The 15,872-nt window shown below is 44.2% G+C and overlaps 1 protein-coding gene across 2 annotated transcripts in view; it reads left to right on the top strand.

Moving 5' to 3' along the window:
- Nucleotides 1–2,337: 2,337 nt before the first annotated feature.
- The window catches only part of DHTKD1 (dehydrogenase E1 and transketolase domain containing 1), a 56,436-nt gene continuing 42,901 nt past the window's right edge, over nt 2,338–15,872 (top strand). The window contains exon 1 of one of the 2 annotated variants that reach the window (XM_082740831.1): nt 2,338–2,620. In XM_082740831.1, coding sequence (XP_082596957.1) covers nt 2,464–2,620 — 157 coding nt within the window. In that variant the 5' untranslated portion in view covers nt 2,338–2,463. The remainder of the gene's footprint in view (nt 2,621–15,872) is intronic. The other variant, XM_082740832.1, reaches the window with a different exon arrangement.

Consider the following 15,872-nt stretch of genomic DNA (forward strand, 5'->3'; position numbering starts at 1 on the left):
CTAGGTGGTAATGATGGAGAGTGGACAGATTTGAGAGCTATTTTGGATAGACTGTACCTGGTCCAGGGATGGGACCTGTATCATGTTTATTCCCAGTTGCTGACTATATTTTTTCCCATTTCCCTGCCAATGTGAATCCATGCATTAAGGATATGCCTCACCTTTTCTCCTTCCACAGCATGTTCCTCTTCCTTCACCAGAGGGTTCAACAGGTAGCTAAGAATCTTCCTCTACTTTAATTCCTGGCAATTCCAAGGTGATGTGAGTGTTTCTATGGCACATCCTCTAAAAATCTGACCTCTCAGTTCTTACCTGAGACATTACCTGATAATATTCTTCATCACTTCACTTTCGCCAATCAACTTTCCTTATCATTATCAAAATTAGCATCACTTCTGCAACCATAACAACAAACTCCCCATTTTCTTTCTTTCTTTCTTTTTTTTCCAGCACGAAAAGGTGTTTTTATTAAAGCACAGGGACAGAACCAATGGCAGAATGAGCCGCTTCAAATACCCCACTGTCTTTCTACGATCTTCTGTTCTAGCTCAGCTTCTCAGGCACCCCGAGTTTACCTATTCTTCAGCCTCAATGGAATTCACAACCCACTGGCACTTCCCTTCTTTTTTGAGCCCATTCATATATCTTTAGCCTTTTTTCCCCAGCATAGAGTCCATGATTTTTGTTTGTTTGTTTGTTTGTTTTTAATTTCAATTGTTTGCCAACTAGTATCTCGAACGTCTTTGTGTCTTGGCCATTATATCACATCTGCCTGGAAAAATTACAGCCAAGAATGGATCCAGTCATCATACTTCCCACCTTCTCTTTGCCAAGCCAGCTGAGCACTAATGAAGAAAATCACAAAAGAGCAGAAATTGGTATCTCTTTCTATTCATGGTCACCAGCCTCAACTGGGTGGCATGCAAAACTTTAGGACAATCTTTCACATTTTACTACTTTCCTCAGTGACAGTTTCCTACTGTCCCCACCTTTTGAACTCTGACTCACCTCCCCACTCCCCAGCACCTTCTCAGATAATTCTTTTGGGGGCAAATTATAGCCTCATACTTCACACAGAAGAAATTCCCTCAAAATTTTACCATTGCATCTACAACTCTGATTGCTTTTGCACCAATCTTCTCTTATTTCCACCTAAAACAATGGAAGATGCATCTCTTCTTTCTAGCATCATCTGTGCTTGGAGACCATGGCTTCCCATCTCTGCAGGGACTTCATACTCTTGGCTTATTCCTCAATTCCGTATTTTTGATTTAGTACTTTGGGACATCTTTCAAACGTGTTCTGTACTCTTTTGTGTTAAAATTACAAAGAAAAAAATCATAACCATCAAAACCTACTTCATCCCTGAAGATTCTGTTCTAGTGTCCTTTCCACTTGGAGGTTCCCCTGATACACCTCTTCGTACTCTACCCCCATTGCCTATGTTTGCAGGGCATATGCCTCTCTGTCCAAGGATCTCTCATACTGTGTGTTGAGTTCAGTCTGCAACTGGACTGGGAACTGATTAGAGGCAGACCCTGTATCTGACTAATCCTTGGAACCTAGCAAAGTGCTCTGTGGGCGTGGGGCTTGAGGGAGTGAGGTGGAGAGCTATCTCTTGGGCCCATAGGTGTAACGTTCTTCGGAGTATGGGGTACTGTTGCATGGCAGACTGGAATGATGGGATGACTGACGAGGGAGGGATTCAGACCCCTTCCATCTCCCACCCCACTGGCAAAGTTAAGGGTGGGTCATAGAATAAAATAGTTTGGGAAATTCTGTCAGAGATAAAGCAACGGAGAATCTCAGTATCTCCACGATGCCTGAAATCTTCCAAGCCCAATTTCTTTTCACTTTTATTTTATCCCCTTCTTACAGGCTCCTCCTCTCCTATTTTCTACTTTCTTCCAAATTGTTTCTTAAGAAAAAAAAGAAACGATACTGATTTTCTGGCTCCTTCATATGACCTTTCCTTCTTGCGTTCCTTGGTCCCCATCCCACTACTTTTTTTTTTTTTTTTTTTTTTTTGCATCCTGTAGCTGATTTTCCCCTTCGGTATCTAAACCTATTTCGTGTCTGTACGGTTGCGGTCCGGGGCTTCCAGCAGAGGGGCGGTGGGTGAATACTCTCGGCGGGAGTCCTTAGAACATACAGAGATGACGAGTTTTGTACGGGAAAGCAGATGACGCTGGGCTCCGCACCGCCTGCTTCGCTCAGCCTCCAGGACCTCAGGAGTCCCCCCGCATCCCCGGGCGAGGCTCCGCCCCGCCGGCTGCTGACCTGGATTGGCTGCCAGGGGCCGGCCCCTGGCCAATCAGGCGCGGGGGCGTTGTCTCGGGGTGGGGCTCCCGCCTCCCGCTTCCCTCTGGGCCACTGCACGGGTTCCAGGAGGCCCAGGGGCGACCCTTGGTTCTCCCGGCGGCTGCTGCCCCTCGTCTTGCGACTCAGGGGTCCTGGCGGGACATGGCCACGGCCACTGTGGCAGCAGCAAGACGAGGCTTCTGCCGAGCCCCTCCGCTCCTCCTCCGGCGTGGTTACCAGACGGAGAAGGGCGTCTATGGCTACCGGCCGAGGAAGCCCGAGAGCCGGGAGCCCCGGGGCGGCCTGGCGCGCCCTCCAGGTCTGGGATAGGGCCGGGATCGTAGATGCAGGGGAAAAAGGGGGCCTCCCCGACAGGCCTGATGTGGGGTGCTGTTGCGGGCGAGGTCGGGCTTCTGGGGTCTGCAAAGTGTGCTCGGGCGGGTGGGGAGTAAGGGGAGGTGAGGAGGCCAAGGAAGGCAGGCGTGGGTGGTGGTGTCAGGGTCATTGTCCAGCCTCCTAGCTGGGGAATCTTGAGGTCGAGGTCTCGTAATTGGATCCACGCTTGGGTGATCTTACCAGAGTTCGTGTTCTGACTGGTTTTGTGAGGTCTTGGCCTTTCTATTCCTTGGATGTAAACTTCTGGAAACTTAGCTCTTTTCGAAGGCGGGGTTGCAGGAATAAAAGAGTTCTGATATCTCCCAGCAGCTTGAATTTACTCAAGGAAGACATTTCCAGAGCCATCTCTAAGGCTCGTGTGAGCAGAATGTGTGGAGATCACAACTGTATAGCGAGGGTTGAAGAGGGCAAGTTAGTTGGTGATCTGGACCACAGCATGGTATTCGTTTTCTGTCTCCCTGACCTAACTAGCCTCTTATTTTAATTTCAGAGTTTTAAACTCCTTTTTGAATTTAGAAGTATGTTGCTGGTGGTTTTAGTGAATTAGGAGATGTGAATAACGGTTCTCGAGACCTATCTTTGCATGCTCATGTGCAAGAGACCTATTTTGAGTATTTAGTTTATGCTGAAAAATTGTCCGTTTTATTTTTTTTAATATATTGATTTATTGGAGAGAGAGAAAGAACACCACTGGCCGAGGTGAGTGAGGGGAGGAGCTGGGGGAGAGAATCTTCTAGCAATCTCCTCCTGAGCGTGACCCGTCACCCGGGGCTCCATGACCCATGAGTTCATGAGTGAGCCACCCAGGTGTCCCAAAGTTGTCTATATTTAATCCTCACAGAGTAGAAGATGAATACAGACTGATTATTTGAGGAAGATCATTTGGCATCTTCAGTCCACTTATCAGGTTAACAATGAAGATCCTCTTCATCATATAAGTACCAAAACTTTGAATCTTACATTTACATTGGAACCTTGATATTTTGCTCTTGACCTCAGAGGACATTTATAGTGAACCTGATTTCTGTCTCTTGGATGCAGTGAGATTTCTTCAGGGAAAGCATTTGGCCAACTAGATTGTTAATCCCTTGAGGGTAAGACTGTTGTCTTATTTCACTTTGCAAATCAAATGTCAAGAATTTTATTTTTTAAAAATAAAAAAAAAGATTTTATTTACTTATTTGACAGAGAGAGAGCACAAGCAGGTAGAACAGCAGGCAGGGGGAGAGGGAGAAGCAGGCTTTACGTGGAGGAGAGAGCCCGAGGTGGGACTTGATCCCGGGAATCTGGGATCATGACCTGAGCCGAAGGCAGACGCCCAACCGACTGAGCCACCCAGGTGCCCAAATGTTAAGAAGTTTATATGTCAGTTATTCTCAAACGTGTATGTGTATTCAAATCACTTTGAATTGATTTTTAAAAGACCAGTTCCTGCGGAGCCTGGGTGGGTCAGTCAGTTGGCATCTGACTCTTGATTTTGACTTAGGTCAGGAACTCAGGGTCATGAGATGGAGTCCTGCACGGAACTCCGTTCAGCAAAGAGTCTGCTTCTGTCCCACTTCCTCTACCCTTACCCTGGCATGCTCGCTTGCTCGCTCTCAAATAAATAAATAAATCCTAAAAAAAAAAAAAAAAAAAGCCAGTTCCCAAGTATCCTCCCACTCCAGGGTTCTAACTCAGTGGTCTGAGATCTGGTTCAAAAATACAGATTTTTGGGGGTGCCTGGGTGGCTCAGTGGGTTAAGCTGCTGCCTTCGGCTCAGGTCATGATCCCAGAGTCCTGGGATCGAGTCCCACATCGGACTCTCTGCTCAGCAGGGAGCCTGCTTCCTCCTCTCTCTCTCTGCCTGTCTCTCTGCCTGCTTGTCATCTCTCTCTGTCAAATAAATAAATAAAATCTTTAAAAAAAAAATACAGATTTTTTAATCAGGTATCCCAGGTGATTCTCTAGCAGAAGGTCCACAACCAACTATGGCCAAATACTGTTATAATCTCAAAGGATGTATGTGTAGGACATGTTTTACAATCTCTTCTTCATTTAAAATCATATTAGTGTGTGCTCTGTGCACAATTACTGTGATCTTGTTAAAGATTTTCTCTCATAATTGGGTCTCTATCTGATTTTTTTTCCTTTTTTTTTTTTTTTTTAGCATTTTACTTTTAAGTAATCTCCACATGCAACGTAGAGCTCGAACCTACAACCCCATGATTAAGAGTTGCATGCCTCATGGACTGAGCCAGCCAGGCACCCCTTTGTTCGATTCTTAATAACAGCCTGACAACTGAAAACTTGCCTTGGAAAAACCTGGGCCAGTGTTTATTTTGTTTTGTTTTAAGATTTTATTTTTATTTATTTATTTGAGAGAGACAGGCAGATAGTGACAGAGATAGCAAGAGAGAGCACAAGCAGGGAGGAGAGGGAGAAGCAGGCTCCTGCTGAGCAGGGAGCCCAATGTGCGGCTCAATCCCAGGATCCTGGGATCATGACCTGAGCTGAAGGCAAACGCTTAACCGACTGAGCCACCCAGGTGCCCCATGGGCCAGTGGTTTTTAACTAGAAGACTACCCAAATTATCTTGGGAGCTTTGGGCTGGTGTTTGAAAAATATCTCTGGGGTTGATTTTTATATACAATCCCTTCCCTCCCCCCTCATAACCAAATTGCCTCCCCCCCCCCCCATGAATTTGCTGTGCTTTGAGGTGCTTGGTGACCTTTGAAAGGTCGGTATTGAGTTAGAACTGCAGGCCAAGGGTGGCCTCTTGTGGTATTGGGAGGCAAGAGTGAAATCAGTGCCTGGAAACAATTGTTGCACAGTTACAAGATCTAGCTTAAGGAATTTTGTTGCTAAGGGCAATAATTTCATTCTTCTTATGTTTTAACTACTTTGAATTTCTGAAAACTGAAAGGCAAGTAGGCCACCCTGTAACTTTCTTCAAACTTACCATTGCACGCAGATCTTTGACAGGCTTTTCTTCTCTGTGTTTTAGAACTTACTCTATTATTTTGCAGTGACTCGGTTTGTAGATCACTATCTCCTCCTAGGCTGGGTAGGAGAAAGGCCGGGGAGAGTTGGGTCTGTCACTTGGAGTAGCATCTCTCTGGCCAGAACTTGGTCAGCATGTATCTGCAAAGGAGACTGAAAAGCGTAATTTTTTTTGGAAAGCACAGTTTTTTAAAAAAAATTATTTGTCAGAGACAGAGAGAGCGAGAGTGAGCACAACTAAGGGGAGCAGCAGGTAGAACAGGCAGAGGGAGAAACAGGCTCTCCACTGAGCAAGGAGTCTGAAGTGGGACTTGATCCCAGGATCCTGGGATCATGACCTGAGCCAAAGGCAGATGCTTAACTGACTGAGCCTCTGAGGCATCCTTTTTTTTTCTTCTTCCCGATTTTGTTGTTGTTTTTAGATTTAATTTATTTGTCAGAGAGAGAGAGAGAGAAAAAAAAAAAAAAACACCACAAGCAGGCAAGCACGGGAGCAGCAGGTAGAGGGAAAATCAGGCTCCCTGCTGAGCAGGATAACCCATGCAGGACTCAGTCCTAGAACCATGGGATCATGACCTTCGAGAACACAGGCACTTAACCGACTGAGCCACCCAGGCGTTCCTGGAAAGCATAATTTTTATTCAGGTTGGCCAAGTACCAACTAAAAATTCTGTGGAGAAAATATTGAAAAATACTTAGTAATCACTGCACTCCCAAGCTTTTCTTCCCATACAAAGAATGTGTCCACCTCCTTTCCCCTCTGTTCCATCCTTGAATCCATCTCAAAGTCCCTTATCTCCAGAGAATGTACAGCCCTCCCTGTCCGGGCTGATGGTGGCTTCTGCTCTGGAGTTTTATGAACTGCCACACACCCCATACTGACACATCCAGTATACAAAGAAAACTCTCATCTGGAAAAGGAAAGAATGAGGAACAACAAAGGGCCCTATTCAAACCAGTTATCAAATCCTGTTGGAGAGGAATGATAAAAGCTCTCGGATGTGGCTGTGTAGTAAGTTCACTACATTCTCCTGGCTTCGCCTTCTCTCTTTCACCTGTTGTCTTCTGTGGAAGTCTCCGACATGGGCGTGGGGGGTGTGCCCTCCTTGGGGGCTGCAGACCTTCCACAGCCTACTTTTTTTTTTTTTTTTAAGATTTTATTTATTTGACAGAGATCACAAGTAGACAGAGAGGCAGGCAGAGAGAGAGAGAGGAGGAAGCAGGCTCCCTGCTGAGCAGAGAGCCCGATGCGGGACTGGATCCCAGGACCCTGAGATCATGACCTGAGCCGAAGGCAGCGGCTTAACCCACCGAGCCACCCAGGCGCCCCACACAGCCTACTTTATTTTAGTAAGGTTAGAAGCCTGAGAATTGCTTTAGTGGGTCATCAATTACAGGTGTTTTTTATGACCAGAACCGGAATTTGTTGGCAGTACAGTTTTCTTTCTTTCTTTCTTCCTTTCTCTCTTTCTTTCTTTCTTTCTTTTTTTAAAGTTCATTTGTTTATTTGAGGGGGGGGGCGGTCAGAGGGAGAGGAGGAGCCTATGCAGGATTTCCTCCCAGGACCCTGAGATCATGACCTGAGCAGGGATCAAGAGCCAGTTGCTCATAAGCCACTCAGGTACCCAACAGTACAGTTCTTTTAGAACAGTCATAGGTCTGCAGTCTTTTTGCCTGTGGTCATTCCATGAGCAAATTGCCTTCAGTCAAAGATCTTATCTAGATCTATTTTTTAAGCTTGAAACCTCTGGTTTTTTATTTACTGCTTCTGTGCCCTACCTACTTAGCTCCCTAAACTTAATGATGCTTACCTTGAGACCATCTAAAAATAGTAGCGGAAAGCAACACCCTTTATTGGACCTTGTAGGCTTAGCTGGCTCCCACTGTCTCATAGTAAATGCTTTCTAGAAGGTACTTGATGGAGGGTTTGTCTGTTTTTTACCTCCTGCTAAGGCAGCCTCTTCTGAAATACCTTTTCTTCGCTTTCCTTTCTTTCTAGTTTTTTGTTTTGTTTTGTTTTTAAGATTTTTATTTGTTTATTTGAGAGAGAGAGAGAGAGAACAAGGGGTTGGGGGGGTGGGAGGAGGAGCCGAGGGAGAGGCAGACTTCCCACTTAGCAGGGAGCCCCACATGGGGCTCCATCCAAAGACCCCAGGATCGTGGCCTGAACCAAAGGCAGACCCTCGGTTAACTGACTGAGCCACTCAGGTGCCCCCACTTCTCTTGCTCCACCCTGAACCACCTTTTCTGAGTGCTTCTAATTCTCCAAACTTGCCAGGATCTGCCTTCCAGGTATAGAGTCCTCCCATTAGCAGAGCTGAATTTCCCTCCATCTCTTCTTGTTTGATCCTGCTCGACCTCATCTTTCTCCCAGGGCTTTCCTGAAAGTGAAAAGAAACAGTGATCACACACTACTAAGCTACAGCCCTGTGGACATAAGTCTGCCTGCAGGATATCACAGGTGACAGTTTTCCACGTGTTTTTTCAGGCAGCATAACACAGTGCCCATTAGCTTTCTAGTCTGAAAGATCTAGTCCTTGGCACCTACTGCCAGACTGCTAAGCCAATGTCATGTGTATTTTGGGCTCTGTTATGATAGCAACCCACCTTGGGTACCAGATTGTATATTAGATAGGGTAAGTTCAGGGGCTGTGTCAGAGACCTGGAATAACAGTGATTTAAGTAAGATGAGTAGAGGTCTGAGCTGGTATGACAGTTCTGCTCTGCAAAGCCCTAGGGGATTTAGGCTCCTTCTGTGTTGTTTCTTCATCATCCTGTGGGTACTGCTCTCCACTCTGGTCTAGGATGGGTATCCATTGCATCCACAGTCTGGCCAGCAGGGTGGAGGAAAGGGTGAAGGGAAAGGGAACACCTCTCCCTTTAAGGACAAGACCCAGAAGGTACAACCATCACTGCTCCTACCTTCTCACTTGTCAGAACTTAGTTACGTGGCCAGCTGGCTGCCTTGGAGGCCGGGACATATATCTTTGCTCTGGGAAGCTGTATGTTCGATTATGTATTACTATGAAAGAGAAGGGAAAATGGATGTGGGGAGTTGTGGGAGTCTCTGCTACACACGAATTGTAAAAATCCAGGGCAAGCAACCCAATTTCAACTTTTTCAGCTCATACTTAATATCAGATTTTGAGCACTGTGTTTCCTAAAGCCTTGCCTTCTTTCTATTTTCACTATTGGGATCCTAGTCCAGGCCTTTAATTCTCATCTGCTGCACAAAAATAGTTAATTCAGGTCATCTTATCCAAGGCCCGTGGATCTCTACGAAAAAGTTTCAGAGGGTCTGTAGACTTTGCATGACTCTGTGTGTGTCTATTTTTAGGCAAAGAGCCTGTAGCTTTCATTGAATTCTCAAAGAGATGCATGACTTCAAAAAGATAAAACTGGTAGGCCTCACTGGTATTAAAATGTATAGCCTAGTTCCTGTCTGGCTTAGTCCAATCTTTCTGAAACGTTGGTTTCATTGAGTCATTTTCTTTTCTTTTTTTAAAAGGGCTTTATTTATTTATTTGTTAGAGAGAGACACAATGAGAGAGGGAACACAGCAGGGGGAGTGGGAGAAGGAGAAGCAGGCTTCCCATTGAGCGGGGAGCCCCATGCAGGGCTTGACCCCAGGACCCTGGGGTCATGATCCGAGCCGAAGGTAGACACCCAATGACTGAGCCACGCAGGCACCCAAGTCATTTTCTTAACCAACTGAGCCACCCAGGTGTCCCTCAAGTCATTTTCTTTCTTTTTTTTTTTTTTTTTAATTTATTTAGTCAGAGAGAGAGAGCGAGAGCGAGCACGGGCAGACAGAGTGGCAGGCAGAGTCAGAGGGAGAAGCAGGCTCCCCGTGGAGCAAGGAGCCCGATGTGGGACTCGATCCCAGGACGCCGGGATCATAACCTGAGCCGAAGGCAGCTGCTTAACCAACTGAGCCACCCAGGCGTCCCCTTCAAGTCATTTTCTTAACTCAGATGTCCAAAGGCTCTACTTTGCCTCTCAGAGTAAAATACAGATTCTTTTGCTAGATACTCCATGCCCTTCTCCCTTCTTTCTTACCTTTCTCCAACATGAATTTCCCCATGTTCTAGCTCTTATCCTGTATGCCTTTCCACTTCTTACCATCTCCATTCACATCTCCTCTGTGACATCTGTCTATACAACTCCAGCCTGTCCTAATCTGAGCTCCTTCAGCTCTCAGTATGGGACCTCTTGAACTCTGCGGAACATTTTATGACTGTGTGTATTTGTGTGGGGACCATCCTCTCACATTGTAAGATCCTGCCTGGTGAAGACCTTATCTTACCTTATCTCAGCTCCACAGTTCACTGAATACTTATTAAATGATAAAATCCTATGGAGAAATGGAAATACGATTCTGTATGTGCAATTTATTTGTAATATTTAGTGCATTTGAATTTTGCATGTACCCCCATCACACCAAGTATCAAGAAAGGAAGCACTGTATACATTGGGTAATAGATTATATTACTATATTTTAGAAAAAGTAATAATTTCTTTTTGACTGATGAACACAATGAAGACCTGCTGTGTTTTTTCTTAAGTTCCATTTAAGTGTGTGCTCATGGTCAGTTCTATGAATTAGAACAGGAGTGCTTAATGCCTGCCAGTTGTCTTAAAAGGTACCATCTTGGTTGAGAGGAAGGATTGAGTTGGTGGATCATGTACACAACTTTTTGGTGTTGACAGACTTAATCAAAGGGAAAGGCCCTCCTGAAGTCAAAGGTGACGTAGTGAAATGGGAGGAGGTATGACCAAAGTTAGGGCGCCTCCTTTTTCATCTTTGCCCTTCTGTCATCAGCCTTCTTTCTTCAAATATTTACCCTGGCTGAAAATCCGTGCCTGCGTAGGATGACTGCATCATTTGCTAAGACTTCTATTACATGGAGGCTTTAAGGAGGTATTGAATTTGCTTCTAGTAACCTCTTAGATGGCAGTGGTTTCACCAGTTAAAATTTGACCTGTGGTGAGTGTTCTTTGTATCTGGCTCTTAGTAACAGCTTGTACTTTAACCTCTGTAAACCTCAGTTTGGGTAAGCTTGAATTTATTGAACAGCAATCCCAGTTGAAAATGGAAGAGTGCTGATTCATGAGTATAAATTTAATGATGGAAGGTTTGGATTACAAAAAATGGAGGAATTTAGGAACAAGCAGAAGATGGGAGCCTTAGGATTCCAAACAGCATTGACTGGTTACTGACTTTGGCATTGAGCTTTAATAGTTGGAGTGAGGTTGTGAGTATGTTGCATATTAGAAATAATGGGAGCCTTTACTGGAGTTATGGGAAAAGCAGTTGAAGAAAATCTTATTGCATTAGAGAGTTTTAAAATTCTCCATAATTCTGGAGTAAGAAATGCAGACCAAAAAAGGCTAATGGCATTAGCTCTTTTACTTTTTTTTTTTTTTTAAATGTCTCAATGATGTCCAGTTCTCTCATCCCTCTCGCTGTAGGCTCTGGACTTCCCTTTTCACTTTTTGTTGTAGTGTAATGGATAAAAGACTGGGTGGAAGTCAAATATGCTTGGGTTCGAATTCTACTTTTTGTGTGACATTCTGCAAGTCACTTAACCTCTTTGAGCCTCAGTTTACTCTTCTGCAGCTAAGGATACCTATTTCAGGGTTGTAAGAGTTAGGTAAGATGCTGTGTGTGAAACACTGAACACAATGTGTAGCAAAAGTTAATTCTTGGGATGCCTGTGTGGCTCAGTCGGGTAAGCATCTGCCTTCACCTCAGGTCATGAACCCAGGGTCCTGGGATTAAGCCCCATATCAGACTTCCCTGGTAGGCAAGGAGTCTCCTTCTCTTCCTCCTCTACCCCTCCCCCTACCTGTGCGCACATGTGCACACCCCTGTATGTACATGTGTGTACACTCTCTATCAAATAAATAAATAAAATCTTTTTTTTTAAGTTATTTTTTACTACCATTTACTATCAGTCAGTGACCCTTACTTTAGGAAAGGATTGGGAGAAAAACAGGAAGGACCAGAACAAGGGTTTTTTGTTTAATCTGTTTTTTTATTTCCTTTTAAGAACGAAATATATGGCAAAATAAATTTATCTAATAAACATATTGTGTTTGAGATGGAACGAGAGAGGATGGTATAAAATGAGCTCAGTTGCAGACCAGTCAGAGTTTGCTGTAGAGAATACAATATTCTGGTACTTGTGGTTTTAATGTGGTTATTTACAACATTCCTGAGCTGAAGCTGGGAGGCAGCCATCGCATTTTCCTGGGGTTCAGAGGGACTCCAGTTACGAAATTCTCTTTCTTGGAGTCTTCAGTCATTTTATCCAACGTTCCCACTTGCTATAAGCATATGCTGCCTTGAGTGGAAGAAGATTATTGGATCTGATCTAGATATTTTGGGGGAGGCTATTTATGACCAGATGATGAGAAAGAACTCTACTGACTTTAAGGTTAAGGACTAAGTTTAGTTTATCTGCCTGTGTACTTCATGATGGTTAATATGAACCCTTTCTTCCTGAAAATCAAACTCTTTAGCGCCCCCACTGTGCTTGCTTATGGGGGAGAATAAAGTCATTGATGTAGATATCCCTGTCATTATTCTTTTTTTCACACCCCTGTTAGGTTCTTTTGGTCCCAATCAACAGAAACCAGTTGTGGCTATCTAACCCAAAGAGGGGACTTTATTTGAAAGATACAAGGGTATCTCCTAGAACCAAAGGGTATGTGTAGTAACCAAGACTCTGTTGGGGGCGGGGAGGAAGAAGACCAGAACTAACTTTGGGATAATTGGCAAAGGCTGTGGGTGGGCCTACAAGGCACACCTGTTAGTGTACTCGCTCCTTTGCCACCCATATTGCGTGTTGGGTGTCCTTGAGACCACGCCCACATTTAGAGATTCACCAGAAAGACTTAGGGCATTCAGCCTAATAGTTCTACTCTCGGCTCAGTTTATCACAGTGATGTAATAAGGATACACAGTGGGATCATAATGGGAAAAAGCACAGGACAAGGCATTTCTGGAGGCACCTTTGTGTAGGCTTTCTGATGCTCTCTCCCCCATGAGGGGTGATGCAGAATGCACACCTCTTTGACCACACAGTAATAGACGTGTGACGTAGCTAACCTGGAAGTCAATCAGAAACTCGGCACCTGGGGTTTTTATTGGCAGATGTTCATGTAAGCATCCTCTGCATGTGCTCAGATTCCAGACTTCCAGAAGGAAAGCAAGTATTCAGCATAAACCATGTTGTTTGCACAAACAGGCCTAGTGAACCACCCGTATCTTCCAATCCCAAATCATAAATCCTGGAAAGATTAAATCGGACCCACCCAACTATGGTGTCCCGGGAATGTGTTAATTGGGAGGGAGACAGAAGGGCATGAGGTAGACTTGGCCTCAGGAACCCACTTCCTGAAATGGGGGGATGCAGTTCTCAGAAAAGAGGGCCTCGAAGTAAGGAATAAGGATCCACAGCAGTTCTAGGTTGAGAGCTCCGGAAAACTTCTATCACAAGGGTTCTGTGACTTTTATGATATGCTGACTCTTAGGAACTGTTATGAACTGTTATGAACTGTTATGAACTGTTATTCAGTTCATAACAAATGTTTTTTGAGCATCTACTGTGTGCCAGTCTCTTGAGCCAGAAACCTGCCTTCAATATCTTCCCTTTCGTTTTGAAGAGGTGTTGTGTATATGTGCTCTTGTTTTCCCGCTTCTCTCTGGCTTCTTGAGGATTTAAACATCAAATTACATTCTTCTGAACTTCTATAGATATCCTGAGGACTAAGTTCTTTGCCTAACATAAAGGCATTTATTTCTTTTACAGTAACCTCTTGGTTTATTTGTACAGTGCTAGGAAGTTATTTTTATGAGAAATATATGTATTCAGTTGCCATGCTCTCATTTGCTACAAAAATAATACAGGTGAAACACTTTTATCCAGTGCATTTGAAGCTAGAACCTGTTAATTTCATGTAAGTTAATTTCAAAAAAGGTTATTAATGCAAGGAGTATGATAAAGAAAGGAGAGATGTTTTAAGTATTTTAACAAGTATGTTTATTTTTGTTTTTATATTTGCAAATCTTTAAAATTAAGAGCACTTATGGAAGTAATCTGAATACAATGTCTGTCTAGATTTTTATGATTTCCCCTCTAATATTTTACTTTTGCCCAAAGCAACAGCCATAGGAACAAATAGAACCAATTTGTACAAGCATGAAGTACATGGGTGGGGACAGGTGTGCCAGGCGCGCTGGAGATAACCTCCTTATCAAAAGCTTTCAGGGGCGCCTGGCTGGCTTGGTCAGTTAAGTGTCTGCCTTCGGCTCTGGTTATGGTCTCAGGGTCCTGGGATCAAGCCCCACATCCAGCTCCCTGCTCAGCGGAGAACCTGCCTGCTGCTCTCCCCTGCTTGTGCTCTCTCTCTCTCTCTCTCTCTCTGTCTCTGTCAAAATAAATAAATAAAGCCTTAAAAAAAAAGCTTTCAGAGTACAAGAGGCAACAAGTCAGTTAAATGGGTACAATTTAAAGAGCTCTATACATGTTCATTGTGGAAAACTCAGCAAATATGATAAGGAAAAACCAAAAATCAGGAATTTTAATATAGGATAATCCCTAAATTTTTGGTCCATTTCCTTGACATATATGAAATATGTATACACACATACATATATGTGAAATATATTGATACTAATATTATGCTATATAGACTATAGAGTACATGCTGAAATATGCATTATGTACTGTACACATTTTAATGAAGAGCAGGCTCATGCTATATATAGTTTATAGTCTTTTTTATCTACATGTACTGACACTTTTCCCTTAAGCTTCTCCTATAACATTGTTTTGTAATGGCTATTAGCAAATGGAGATTAGTTGAAAATACTATGGCGTGTCCCTCAAAGGACTGGGGGTTTGCAGAGTTAGAACCCTAACAGTTCGGGAATGTAATAAGGATAGGGGATTGTCCTTGAGGCACAAGGAGGCTTTGACTCCCACCTTCAATACCTGAGGGGTGGATGTGGGATGAGTAACTTCACCTCCCCCTGTCCTCTGGTGGGGGGAAGCAGGTTCCAGTTAGGACAGGGGTATAAGGAATGTTTAAAGAAGAGGGTAAGAATGCAGAGAGGTTTGTTAATCATGGAGCAGAATTCCAGAGGTCACAATGGAAAGATCTGGGAGGCAGAGGGAAGGGATACGGGATTGGGTCCCCAGAAGAAACCAGAACAATGGTAGGAGGGCTTGAGAGAAAACAGATTCCGGGGGTGGATGTAGGATAAGTGTAGAGGTGCGGAGGGGAGGGGATCTCTTTGGCTCTGCCAGAAACGCAGTGTCTGCATGTTCTTGTGCCAACACCACGCCCCAGCTGTAGAGTAGCATGAAAAGCCTGGCGAGCAGTTAGAAATCGGAGCATTGACCTCCGGCAGGTGACCTAGGTTCGCTAAGAGAATGTTTTCAACGCGGCTACTGATTTGAGGCTGGTGATGATAACCCCACATATTTACTACTGGACTTGTCCCGATAGAGATGTAGTTTTTTGTACATTACTAGAAGCTGCAGAAAGTGCAGGAGATCACCCTGCTCAGAGCAGACTTGCAGAGCACTAATATTATAGAGATGGGCAAAGAAGGAGCTCCCCCAAAATGACTGAGGTTGAGTAGCCGGTGAGCTGGGAGGAAAGCTGGGATCTTGCAATGCCACAGAAGCCCAGGGAAGAATGTGGGCTTTTTTGTTGTGTTGTGTTTTGTTTTCTTCGGGCAGGAAGGAAGAATTTTTTTTTTTTTAAGATTTTATTTATTTATTTGACAGAGATCACAAGTAGGCAGAGAGGCAGGCAGAGAGAGAGGGGAAAGCTCCCTGCTGAGCAGAAAGCCTGAGGTGGGTCTCGATCCCAGAACCTTGAGATCATGACCTGAGCTGAAGGCAGAGGCTTAATGCACAGAGCCACCAAGGTGCCTCAAGAATGTGTTTTTAAGGCGTGGCCAATGGGAACAATGGTTTAGACATGGTCTATCTGGATTTTAGCCATGGATCTGAAGGTTTCCTACATTGTAACATCAATTGAGAACTTCAGTAGGGTTCAGGGTAGAGCCCTACAGCAATTCATGTGGCTACCCTCCAGACTGAAATCAATTCATTTCTGGGATTGTTTAATTCCATTACTAATTTATTAGACATAGTATGGAACCTCCTAACTGT

This window comes from Mustela nivalis (genome assembly GCF_964662115.1).
Source record: "Mustela nivalis genome assembly, chromosome: 7".
Classification (NCBI taxonomy): domain Eukaryota; kingdom Metazoa; phylum Chordata; class Mammalia; order Carnivora; family Mustelidae; genus Mustela; species Mustela nivalis.